Source organism: Nanorana parkeri, unplaced genomic scaffold, assembly GCF_000935625.1.
Source record: "Nanorana parkeri isolate BGI_ZX_2015 unplaced genomic scaffold, ASM93562v1 scaffold1976, whole genome shotgun sequence".
Classification (NCBI taxonomy): domain Eukaryota; kingdom Metazoa; phylum Chordata; class Amphibia; order Anura; family Dicroglossidae; genus Nanorana; species Nanorana parkeri.
Genome location: NW_017308244.1, coordinates 119,794 through 133,301, shown reverse-complemented (window position 1 = coordinate 133,301; position 13,508 = coordinate 119,794). Strand labels below are relative to the sequence as shown.

The following is a 13,508-nucleotide window of genomic DNA, read 5'->3' as shown; positions in this document are numbered from 1 at the left end:
GCCCAACTGCATGACTTTTATTGTTATTGTTTTGTTGTTATATGTTTGCTGGCTGGAACTCTGTACAATTCAGGGTAACATATACACTGTTTTATTGTTATGCAACTGTATACACGAGAAAAATATCAATAAAAAATATCTGATTTTAAAAAAATGTTATTTGCTGAAACCTCTACCAGGAGAAAAAACTTCCACAGTTTTACATCTCTGCACAGTTTGACTAATTTTTTTTTTCCAGTTTAGGATGGTGGCCTCTTGTCTTCTTAGGTAAACTATCAGAAAACAGTTTATTGCTGACTCTGCCATCACCATGAAACAGTTTGTACATTACAAGTTTCCTCCCTAAAAACCATTATAATGCATACCAATTTCTAGGCTAATATATAGACAGAAAGGTTCAGTTACCAAGAATACCAATACCATGACTATAATCATGTGTGTTATTTTATGAGTAATATTATTATTCTAAATAACAATAAAAATAACAATAATAATAATAATAATAATATTAGTAGTCTCTTTAAAGTCATTACAAGCAAAGAAAATACAGTATTGATGTATTAAGATTACAATATTTTATATCATTCTTCCTGGCAGCATGGATTTTCTTGTGTTCCGCTCAGGTTTAAAAAGTAGAATATACAATTTTGGAGAAAATATGCAGACTAATATTCCAGCACTGGAGGTCAGTATGGCGAATATCTCCACAGCCACTGTATGCTTTCCTCTGGTACTCAGATAGGCCGGGATCATGGCAATCCAGACACTGCAGAAGACCAGCATGCTGAAGGTGATGTACTTGGCCTCATTAAAACTGTCTGGTAATGTCCTAACCATGAAAGCCAGAACAAAGCTCACAGCTGCCAGAAACCCCATATAACCCAACACAGAGTAAAACCCAAAACAGGACCCTTCATTACACTGAATGATGATCTTCTCAGCAGAAGAGTGCATGTCATACTCTTGAAATGGTGGAGAGATGGACAACCAGAAAACACCAATCATAACTTGAATTAATGAGCAGAACAACAGGACTGTATTGGGAAGTTTGACTCCCACCCATTTCCTACAGGAGCTTCCAGGTCTGGTGGCTTTAAAAGCAATAACAACCATGATGGTTTTGGCTAGGATAGAAGACAGTGAGACTGTGAAGACAATTCCAAAGAAGACTTGTTGCAGCATACAAGTTATGTCCATTGGATATCCAAGGAACAGGAAAACAGAAAGGAAACTCAGCATGAGAGAGAAGAGCAGAATGAAGCTGAGGTTCCTGTTATTGGCTCTGACTATGGGAGTGTTCCGAAACCAAAAAAATATTCCAAGTATACAGAGAGATGTAGCAGAAAATATGACTGAAGATACAGAAATAAATGCAACCATTACGTCCTTCTCATATGACAAATACTCATAACATTTGGCAACACAAATATTTCTAGCCTCATTAGGCCATTGATCTTCAGGACACGTCTGGCAGTTTTCACTATCTGTAGAAGAAACATATACTGAAAAATGTTCATAATGTACAATGAATGCTGACACCCAACCTTCTTGTGACCAGAGATTATTGAAGTCTAGACACCCAGACCAGGTTTACCAGTGTTGGTATGTGTCAGATAACTTGACAATACCTCTATGATTCATTTCTCTAATTAATGTTGGGTATGAAAACTCAGAACATAAACTTATGTGCATCCCTAGTTCTCTGCAGGAAGTTAAATTAACATTCTCACAGTAAGGCACACTTTGTAATTTGAATTATTGGAGTTCATTCACTAAAGTCAAACAGGCTGTTCACCTTGCAAGTGAATTAACAGTTTGCAGGGGAGTTTTACATAAGCTTAGTAAATGAGATGAAGCTTTGTTGATTTCCATCATACAATCATGTAAAAGCAAAAACATTTGTTTGTGAGTGGGTATTTTTTCCAAAGTGAATATTTACCACATTCACTAAGCAAAGGTAACATTTTCTTGCAAAGTGAACAGTCCATTTTAGTTAGTAAATCAACCCCATTAAGTAATATTGCATTCACAAAGTAGTTTAAAGGCTTATAATACTGAGATAAACTCTAAAACAGCCATTGTCCATCTTCTGCAACAAAATCTAGCTGCCTGGCCATCTCTACCTTGTATACTTTCTGAGCTCAGTAAACACATGCCATCTTTTAAGAATGCTAAAAGGGTGTGTCAGGTCAAAAACATCCCTCAAAACCAACATGTAATGTATTGCATCTTACTAGAAATGTATTGTAGTTGTCTGCATTAGTATTATATTTCTTTAGATATTTTACTTTATTGTCACCTAATGATCCAGCCAGTAACACACTTCCTGTCTTTGGAAGGCTCAAATCTATGAAGGAGCAACATGGCCACCCATGAACTCCAGAATTGTCACCCTGTGGGAAGGGTTGTGTTAGATAAACTAACAGATTTAGACAGACTTGACCATGTAAATGTAATCTGAACTCCTACTAATAATTATAAAGCAGTTACAGCAACAGTTTTATTTTCATCTTGAGATCAAAGTTTTACATAAATGAATTAAAAACGACCTTTGCAAGCCCCATTGGTAGTGTTAAATTGTTTTTTCCTCCATCTAGCTGCTGCTATTGCTGTGCAGCTTGGTATGTTAAAGAATATTGAAAAATAACAGACTTACTGGATGGTTTCACCAAGTAAAAATAAAGGAAAAAAAGGTTGAAAAGAAAACAAATGCAGCCACCACATCTAAGGATTAGTAAGCTGCCACAGATTGCATTTTTGTTTTGGGTTTAGAAACACTTTGTTATTTTGACTTTTTCTTTCCTGTGTGCTTTCCTTTTACCAGCTTCACTGTCCAAGGGTATCTACCTGTTGTATAGTCACAAACCTCCAAAGGGCCTTTTGAAATTCATAAAGATTTGTCTCTCGATGGCATTGAACTACAAATCTGTATGATGACACTGATTTCTGCATAGTAGTGTTTTTCAGTGAGGAGAAAGAGGCTGGTCAGGTCCACATGACCTCATCACGCTTTGTGTCAACTATCCTACTTGGAAATTGACTGCAGCTGCCAGCTGCTACCAAATGTATGTCATCAATGGAAAATGCAGTGCACCGATAATCATCAAGTCAAAAATATTGCAGATGTACATAGTTATAAAATTCAGTTAAAAAAAATCACAGGTATAACTTACTAACGTGATTGTGTGTGTGTGTGTTTGTGTGTTTGTGTGTGTGTGTGTGTGTGTGTGTGTGTGTGTGATTAGGACCTAGTTACACTAAAATAAAACAAATCATATATTGTGCACCATGTTTTATTCTTAACCAGTAAAATATAAAATGTTACAAATGTATAAATATGCCATATACAGCCAGAAAGTGGAGAACTAAAAGCTTGGACTATCCATTCTGCACTCTCATATAATATATGACATTGTGAAGTAGATCAGGGACACACCTTATCCATCAGATATGGGACCATCTGGCTTTCAGCTGAAGTATCTTAGGCATAATCTAAATTAAATAATTTCTGAAATAAATATTATATATTGATAATTTAAAAAGATATTAATATTTCTATTAACTTTTACAATAATGTAAAAATATATATTTTTAGGTCTAATGAAAATGCTTTTCCTTTCATGAATTACTGAGATTGAAAGGGAAGCTGTACTAGTTTTGGGTCAGTTGTATTGTGATTGTCTTTTTATTGTTTAAAGGGGATTTAAATTCAGGGTTTCTTTTTAGATAGAAGTTATGTTTTGAAATAAACATTAAAATACATTACAAAAGATTTCTAGGAGCACCATGGGTTTGTACAAGAGGTTGAACAGCAAACAAAAATGTATTTGTTTAAACCATGTCATGTGATCAGAGATTTACAATGTACCTGAAATATCTTCAGTCCATTTATGTGCAACTATTGGGACTTATATATAATTTATAATTATTTATAATTTTTGACATTCAAAAAACATTCACTGCAGGTAATTTTCCTAATAAATGTGTTTTAAAATAAGGAGACTGAATAACCACCTGTGAGTGATTGGTAAATGTCACATTGACTGCCTTATAAATATGTCCATTATTGTGATGTGAGCATAAAAAATAAACCATTTTAAATGCATTAATTCAATATGTTAATAACTTATCCATGCATTCTACCATAAACATTATGTTGGTATCAATATAATGGGAACCTGCAGAATAAAATTAGCACTTCATATCTATAAAAACCCTTTGTTTTAAAGTTATCACTGGTCACACTGGAAAAAAAAACAAATTTCTTATGTATTTTAAATTTTAAAAGGAACATAAAGATTACCAGAATAGATTGATATTTCTCCCTCTGAACACGGAACACAGTCATAACAACATACATGATATCCTTCCCTTAGAGTTTTTCTAAACCCTGGAAGACATTCTGCAGAACATCGACCTCTTGGGGCCTAAGATAAAAAAGAATATAAATCATTATAAATACCGTTTAGTAAAATATAAAAAAAAACTTCAAATTAAAAGAGACAACATGTGAAGGAAATAATGTTTTTCAACATAGGTAAATACTGCATTATTTTCCATCTGGACAGCATATCCAACACTATGAGAACCCATACTTTTTTCAACATAAGTCCTCACCTGACCCCAATATCCCTGGATAATGGGGCAAGTCCACCATATATGTGCCATAGTTCCCCTTTGTTCACATCCTCTCCAGCACAAGGGGGAAAAATCACCATACATCTCGTGCATTCTAGACGGAGAGAGGTACCAACGGGTAAGTCATTTATAATTCATCTCTTCCATGTTACAGGCCAACGAGGATGTATGTGTTAAAGCCAATACCTTCATTTTTTGTTCAGCTGGCTGCCCAAGTCCATCTCCCATCTAGTCAAGAAATTGGGAAACTCCGGTCTCCCAAATTCCAACAAAATTTTATAAAAGCGGGGGATGCACCTGGCAAGCCTACTACTTCAAAAAAACATAGGGGTCTATTCACGAAGCTGCCGAAGGATCTAGCCGTAGCTTCGGCCGATCCTTCGGCTAGCTTCGGTTACGGGATGTCCATCGGTTAATTCGAACCAAGGGCCTGCTGTACGGGCTATTCACAATAGCCCGTACAGCTCCCGATCACGGCCGAGCGGCTCAGCCGAGCCGAATGGAGCGGGAGGCTCCCAGAGCGCCCGGGAGAGTTTTTTTTTCTTCTTTTTTTTTTTGACAGCAGCAGAGCCGCCGGACAATAGGAAACTATTGGGCGGAGCTAGCTTTCACTGCTAGCTCAGCACAATCGTTTGCTATTTACTTTTTAACTTTTTTCACTATTTTTCTGTTCTGCTCGGTCCCTCTAAGAGACCGAGCAGAACAACCGAGCTGAATGTCGCTCGGCGGCATTCGGTTGGTCATTCACTCGGCTGCCCTCGGCAGCTTCGTGAATAGACCCCATAGTTTCAATAGGACTCAGATCCCTTAAAGATTGTAATGGTCCAGGGAGCGATGTAAGAAAATGCTGTAACTGTGAATATCGCCAATAATCCATAAATGTCAAACCATTAGGATCTAAAAGGGTCTCCAAAGGTACCAACACTGTGCCCCTAAGCACGTGATGGAGGCGGATAGGCTTATCCACGTGCCAATCGTTAAACTTCCTGTCCCATTTACCCGACATAAAATATGCATGACCTGCATAATTTTTAAATGACATCTTTAGACAAAAAAATAAAATCAAGTAAAGAAATAATAAAAATAAACTGTTAATTATACTCACAACATATTAAAAATGGTTGCAAAGAAAAAAAAATATTTATCTTACCTTATGTTTTTTTTAGCCATGTTGTGTAATATTCTTGCATGTGTGTTTGGGTAGAATTGCAGCCTTAGCTCTAATTCTAAGCTGGCTTATTTCCTTTCTTAATTTTTTTGTGAAAAAATAATGGAATGCATAGGCCCTTGTTTACTTATGGAGTAATAGGGTGTTCACTTTAAAAAGAAATTTGTGACTTTGCAAGGGAATTTTTAATAACCAAATGTGGTGAAAACTAATTTGGGAAAGGATACCCATTCACATAAAAAAAAAAATACAAACAAGAAGGATTTTGCTGACCCTTGATTGAATGTTTGAAATGAGCACTGATCATTCCCTCGGTTAAGTGAAAATTTACTTTACACAGATAAAATTCACTTTGCAAATGGAAAATATACTTAGCATCATGCTTGAGGCCATGTGCTGATGGCTTCAATCATCCAATAACTTGCAAGTAAAAATCCTGTTCTTTTTTCCATGCACGTTATTGGAGGTTGTGATTTTTAATAATAGGAGAAGAGGAGATGTTTAATTTTGCATGATGACAAAGGTTTTGAAGAGACCTCCTGGAAAACCTGCACCCAATTCATCCTTTGCACATCACAATGGCAGCTGAGGGCCCCAGTGTGTCCCAACTACTAAATACAACAAGCAAAACAAATGGCAAATGCAGTTATAAATTCCTAACCAGCATTAAAGTAAGGTGCACATGGAAGGGCTTTAAACAGTACAACAGCAAAAAATTCCACAGCACAACATGGAGCTTACTTGAATCTGAGTCCCCCATTTCATGAGTGCCTTTAAGGAGGTTGGGCTGCCTTGTGGGGAAGCTGCACCCAATTCATCTTTTTCTATATGCACTCCAAGATTGAGGCTCTCATAGATTAGAGTTAGGACCATACTACATACATGAGCCTTGACAAGGCAGTGTGTATTCCACATACTTTGCAAACGTTGTGCAACTAAAATGCTGTTTTTAACTCTGGTTGCAATTGGTGAGGATACTCTCCGCACACCTTTCAGCAGTCCCGGCCAATAAACAAAGATGGTGCTTGCAGTAACTCCACGGATGGCACCGTGCAAAATACACAATTGGAAGAATAGGTCACCAGCGCTCCAAATATTTAAAATGAATAAGTGTATGTGGATGTTATCACATTGTCACATCTCTTGCCTTGAGGAAGGGACCCTGCGCGGCCCCGAAACGTCGGCTCTTGTTTGATCTTTTGTGACACTATCGTCCAATAAAAAGGACTTATTCATTTTAAATATTTGGAGTGCTGGTGACCTATTCTTCCAATTCTGTTTTTAACTCTAACAGTTAGACAGGTAAATGTGATTTGTGTTTTTTGGATGGCTGGTGAGTGGGTTGGGAAATGGTTGCTTTTGCCTTAAGTAGGCTATAGACACATCAGGGTCTATTCACTAAGCTGCCGTAGGCAGCCGAGTGAACAACCGACCCAAAGTGAAGTGAGCCGAATGCTGATCCAGCTGATCCAATATAAGGATCGGCTAAGCCGAACCTCCAGCAGGCTACTCGCTGCTGTTCGGTTTATTCTCATAGATGCCGAACAGCAGTGAGTGAATAGTCGAATGCCACTGAGCAGCATTCGGCTCGGCTGTTCTGCTCGGTCCCTCTGTGCTCCGCACAACTGTTTTCTATGGGCCAGGCGGTTCTGCTGCGTCAAAAAAATAAAAAATAAAAAATCACCATAGGAATGCATAGCTAGATTCCTATTGGCTATTTCAATTTGCAATAGCCAATCACAAACTAGCTATTGCATCCGCCCTCTGCTGCTGTCAATCACTAGAGGGGACCTGATGGAGAACTGCAGGTCCCGTCTGCTGATTGACACCAGCAGTGGGTGGGTACAATGGCTAGCTTGTTTCTGGCTATTGAAAATTGAAATAGCCAATAGGAATCTAGCTATGCATTCCTATGGTGAATTATTATTTTTTATTCTGACGGCAGCCAACGGCTCTATGTCAGAATAAAAAAAAGAAAGAAAGCAGAGTAAACCTTTCTGGGACAAAGTGTTTCTCTCATGGGGGGCCGTGAGCCGCTATCTAATATCGGGAGACTCCCGGAGTGCCCGGGAGAGTTGGGCTGTCTGGAGATCAATGTCCCTGGTTAACTAGTAACCAGGGACGCTGATCTCTCTGCAAGTGGCTGGAGCCAGCCGTAAGATCACAGCTTGCTTCGCCCAGCTGTCAGAAGGAGGCTGTCGGCCGGCCAATGGCCGGCTGCTCGGCCAGCTTCGCCTTGCAGCTCGGCTCAGTCGAGTCGAGCCGAGGGATATGCCTTCGGCTCGAATGAGCCGCCCGGCCCACTTTGGGACTACTGACCGGCCCACTTCGGTTCTACTGACCCAAAGGGGTCTTGGGGCCAAAGCTATCCAAAGGATCAGTCGAAGCTATGGCTAGATCCTTCGGCTGCTTCGTGAATAGACCCCATTAAATTTTTTATCAGTTTTTAATGAACCAACTGAGATTCACTGCGCAAGTACCACTGTTGGCATCCTACTGACAGGCATCCCTCGATCAACTGAGCATGTCAGAAAATTCACTGCCGAACAGACCTAATGGTCAATAAGCCAATAAACTAGCAAGCTCTGTTCACTGTTCACAGCTCTGTTTGGGTATTTTGGTCATCAATTCACGGAAAGGATGTCTTTGAGCTGGAGATAGCTCAGAGAAGGGCAACAGAACTAATAAAGGAGTTAGAAAGGCAAAGCTATGTGGAAAGTTTATAAATAAAAAAAACTTGTACAATCTGAAAAAGAGAAGAATAAGAGGGGACAATTGTAATGTTCAAATTGTTTAATGGTGATGGCAGAGTTGGCAATAAACTGTTTACTGGTTTACCTGAAACTGGAAGAAAAAAGGTTTAATCAAACTGTGAAGGGGATTTTTATACTATAAGAGAAGTAAAATTGTGTAAAAAAAAAACAGGCAGTGGTTTCAGCACAGAACACTGACTCATCCAAGAACCTTTTGATGCTTACCCCAGAAATCACAATTAACAAGGGTGCAGGTACTCTTAGTAACTCACACACACACACACACACACACACACATCCACAAACAGGCTAAACTTGATGGACCTGTGTCTTTATTCAACCTCAACAACAATGTAACTATGTTCTAATGAAATGGAGGGAGAATGAGTGAGAACTGCTACTTTAAAAGCACGAGTAATTATTTAAATTATATTTTCCTTACATACAACTGGCTATAAGATCCAATGTCTTAGATGTGGAAATTATAAAAAAAAGTGATGATTAAAACAATTTGAGAGCCAACATCAGGTAATTTTGTCCTCCAGGCCTCCTTCATATAATAGACATTACCTTAGGCAATGAGAAGTCCTGTGGCAGTCCATTTTTCTAGAGGTCACAATAAGTCCCCCAAAAATGAAAGGTAAAAGGTATTCATTCACTCACTAAATGTGAGTGAATTGAGGGACAATTTTGAACAAACTTTGCTTTTAAAAAGAGTGATATTAGGTTTGTGAATACTCTACCCTGCATCCAAATGAATGAGGCATTAGAATTGGGAGTCTTTTTGTGATAGTAGCAAAATAGAACGTTTTTGGCATTTGAGGCTATAATTAAAATTGCATTTATATATGAATATTATTCTGCAAAAGCCTGTTTATCAACACAGGGGAAGGAAAAGTGGTAAACCTGTTTCAGTACCTGTGTGTAAGCCTTCTTATCTGTCCCTCTACTTTTATTAGATACATTTTAGAATCTCAGTGAGTGGTCTGAGTAAAGTGGTAGCGAGCAATGATGGCCACTAAATGGAGCTTGTATCCCAAAATGGGAGAGATGTTTGTCATGTGCATACAAAATATAAGGGAAGAATATGGACATGCACAGTAGCATTCTGATGCCTATGATGATGACAAAATGCATCACTGCAACCAGGCACATTGGGAGCCCTTTGCCATGTTTTTTTGGTTGGATTATTCCTCATGTGTTAATAGTTATGTTTTGTGCAGAGATTTATTAGGTTTTTAAAAACAGATATAAAACAGGCATATCTCTTCAATCCCCAGGAGACAAGCATGAAACAATCATTCAGTAAAATTACAACATCTGGAAGCAGTGCAATTAAAAAAATGACAATGTGGATAGGTAAGTCAATCTGTATGGTAACACAAGACACAGTGAAACCACACTGAAGTCTCCCGGGTCAGGCATTCCAGAAAAAAGGAAGGAAGAAAAGGACTTTAGAACAATGACATGATAGACAAAAGAAAGAGTGTAAAGTGTAGAAAAAGACAGGTAACTAAAGGAGAAGAGGCAGCGAGGGAGTGTCAATGTAATGATAGAAAGTCACATAACAAAATTAGGTAAATGTAAAAGGTATGAAACCTCCCTCCAAACAATTAGCAGTCAAATCACTCTCTAAGTGCTAAGAATAGAGGTCCAAAACTCAACAGAATCCCAAAAAAGGAATCCTAAGCGGTCCAGGAATTATTAAATCCCTCTACATTATCATTATCAATAGCAACTAATTGCTCCATATGCATAATTGCCTCTAAAATATTGATACAATCAAAAAGCAATGGGGGAAGACTGAAATTCCTGGAAAAATTGGAAAACAGAGCACTTGGCTTTGGGAGGGAACTGGCAGGAAGGTTATGTAACGTAAGCCCAGAAGCTTTCTGAATCCCTGTTGCATATGACGTGTTATATAAAGCTAAAACCTGTGTACAAAATTTAGGAACCAGAAGACAGGCCCACCAAACATGTAGATGGGTGCCCACCGCCTGCTGTCAACTCCAACAGGACTCAGAAATTGAAGGGAAAAAATATGGAGTCTTACAGGGGTCAGATACTATCTGGAGAGCAACTTAAACTTGTGTTCCTTAGTTTTATATGACATTGCTAATTTATGTGTAAACAAAAATATTGTCTACCAATCTGCAGAACTTATGACGGAGTTCAATTCTGACAAAAATGTTTTAGTGTATGTGGACAGAACAGAAGACTTGTGACAGAGAAAAATGCCATATACCAGAAATGACATAAGACAGCAGGGATGTAGATGCACTGAATGTCTCAAAGGGCCAGAGGTTCCTATGTAGGTCTGACACAGAGTGCATAGAATGATAATAGCTGGGGAGTTGGGAATACGACAACCAAGCCCTAATAGATACTGTACATTTTTATTGTGAGTGAATCAGGAAGTGAAAGTTAGGAATGTGATGACCACATTGTGTGCATTACCAGCATTCATGGATTATATTATCCATTGGGCTATTAAATGATATGGATGTGAAGTTAGCACTTAGTTTTTGTGCAATGTGCATTAATTATAAAACAAGGGGCAAGTGTTTGGAGTACATTTGTCAGTATAAATGCACAATTTTGTTTTTGGCTATAATGGATGACTTTGGCACAACATGATAGCAGCAGGAAGTATGAACTTAAAGGGACTGCTTAAGTAAACAACTGGAGGGAACATAAAAGGGTCTATTCAATAAGCTGCCGTAGGTAGCCAAGTGAATGACCACCCTGAAGTGAAGTGAGCCGAACACTGTTCGGCTATTCAGTTCAGGCTGGTATGGCTGATTTCAGCCGTATATCGGCTGAAATTAGCCGTACATCGGCTTGCTTCGCATGGCTTTGGGTCGGCCTAACATGCTCAGCATGTTCGGCTGACCCGAAGTGCAGAAAGAGTTTGACTCAGCCGATCCAGAGCCGAACCTGCGGCAGGCTACTCACTGCTGTTCAGTCTATTCTCATAGATGCCGAACAGCAGTGACTGAATAGCCGAATGCCGCTGAGCGGCATTCGGCTCGGCTGTTCTGCTCGGTCCCTCAGAGGCACCGCACAGAACAGAAAAAGAGTTTTAAAAGTTTTAAAAAGTAAATAGAAAACGATTGTGCGGAGCTAGCAGTGACAGCTAGCTCCGCCCAATAGTTTCCTATTGTCTGGCGGCTCTGCTGCCGTCAAAAAAAAAAGAAAAAAATACTCTCCCTTGTGCTCTGGTTGCTTCCCGCTCCCGGCCGCCCAGGAGAGAAACACTGCTGTGTCTTTCTTTTTCTTTATTCTGACACGAGCGATGTCAGAATAGAAAAAAAAATTGCAATTGAGATGCATTGCTACATTACTATTGGCTATTTCAATTTGCAATGACAGCTAGCTCTGCCCAACAGTTTTCTATTGTCCGGAGGTTCTGCTGCCGTAAAAAAAAAACGAAAAAAATTATAGCCCGTACAGCAGCCCTTAGGTTCTACTGAACCGAAGGGGTCCTGGGGCCGAAGCTAGTCGAAGGATCGGCCGAAGCTACAGCTAGATCCTTCAGCAGCTTAGTGAATAGACCCCTTAAACTCATGATGTGGGAGAAAGGTTATATATAAATATTTATTATCCCAAGGTCTGCTGGTTTATAATTTGAAAATACCCCACAGGAGGTGTAATTTGTCCCTACTGACCTTATGGTTTAGAGTAATGACCTTTCTGCTGGATTCCAATATAAAGTTTTATATTGATACACATAATGATGCATTGGTCTTTCATATGGGTTCTAGAAATAAGGAAACATGTAGCAGGAGAAATATGTAGACTTCCACTGCTGATCCCCTTCTAAAAGTGCTAGCTTCTTTTTTGTCTTTGACCCCAACACGTTCCTGATACTCAAACCCCCAAAAAAATTTACGTTGCGAATTCAGAGGAATATCAGAACTCCTGATCTTCATATTTTTATATCAATCATTCTGGAAGCATTATATCCTTTGGATGAACATGACAGCCATTGACCTGCAGATTTTTAAAAAAGAGCATGAGTCACCAATGGCAGCCTATGTATTTTTTTATTTGATTTCTGTCACCTGGTCACGTTTCCATGATATCAGCTGTGGTGTGAGAGTAAGTTGTTGTTTATCGGGAAGAGATCCATCAAAGTGGCCCACACGTCTCCAATGTGTGACATTTTTGTCTTCAACTTGTGTTATCCAATTTACAATTTCCAGCGGGCCGGGCAGATCTCCCTTTTCTTTAAAATATATTTCCTTGTTATGTGGATCCATGTAGTGTATTGAGTTTAAATAGCGGGATACCTTAAAAATACAGAACCATTAAATAAATCAAGAATACTATACATGTAGTTCCCATGCATACAACACATACCTACAGATCTGACAACCATTTCTTAATGCTTCCAAATTCATTATTACACAAAGTAATAGGTTTGCTTGATAGCCTGCCAAATCCTATGCAAATTCATCACTATCCCATTCCCATGCCTTGGACCCTAAAAATAACTCGAGTTTAGGACGGGCAGGGATACTTCATGGAAGTGCATGGGTTATGTCTTGGGGATATTATATTTTTTCTTCTCCTTAACCCAAGATTAAAATCTTTAGTAACTGTCTGGGTTGGAGAATATTATTTTTTATTTTTGATGTATTTTCTGATTTATGATGAAAGGGTATTTGTATGTTTTCACCTTTTTACTGTTAATATATTGGTAACATTTTTTGGGGTTGGGATCAATAAGTTTGTTTTTGGGATGTGTAAATATGGAATAAAATTAATAAAAATTAGGGTTGCACAGATACCAAGTACAGTACTCGGTACAAGTACGTGTACCGATACTTTTGAGCTCCAAGACTAAACTAGAGAAAAATGCAAAAGTTAGGAGGCAGCTGTCATTTGTAAGGAGCACACGGAGCTCCTGGGATTTATACATCTCTGTTCTAATGTATGATTTTGTT

General features: G+C 38.7%; 1 protein-coding gene across 1 annotated transcript in view; it reads right to left on the bottom strand.

The window, feature by feature from the left end:
- Positions 1-576: 576 nt before the first annotated feature.
- Positions 577-13,508, bottom strand: part of LOC108800277 (vomeronasal type-2 receptor 26-like) — a 25,058-nt gene continuing 12,126 nt past the window's right edge. Inside the window, exons 3-4 of the mRNA XM_018572251.1 lie at positions 4,304-4,427; positions 577-1,484 (exon numbers count right to left, since the gene is read on the bottom strand). Coding sequence (XP_018427753.1) covers positions 577-1,484; positions 4,304-4,427 — 1,032 coding nt within the window. The remainder of the gene's footprint in view (positions 1,485-4,303; positions 4,428-13,508) is intronic.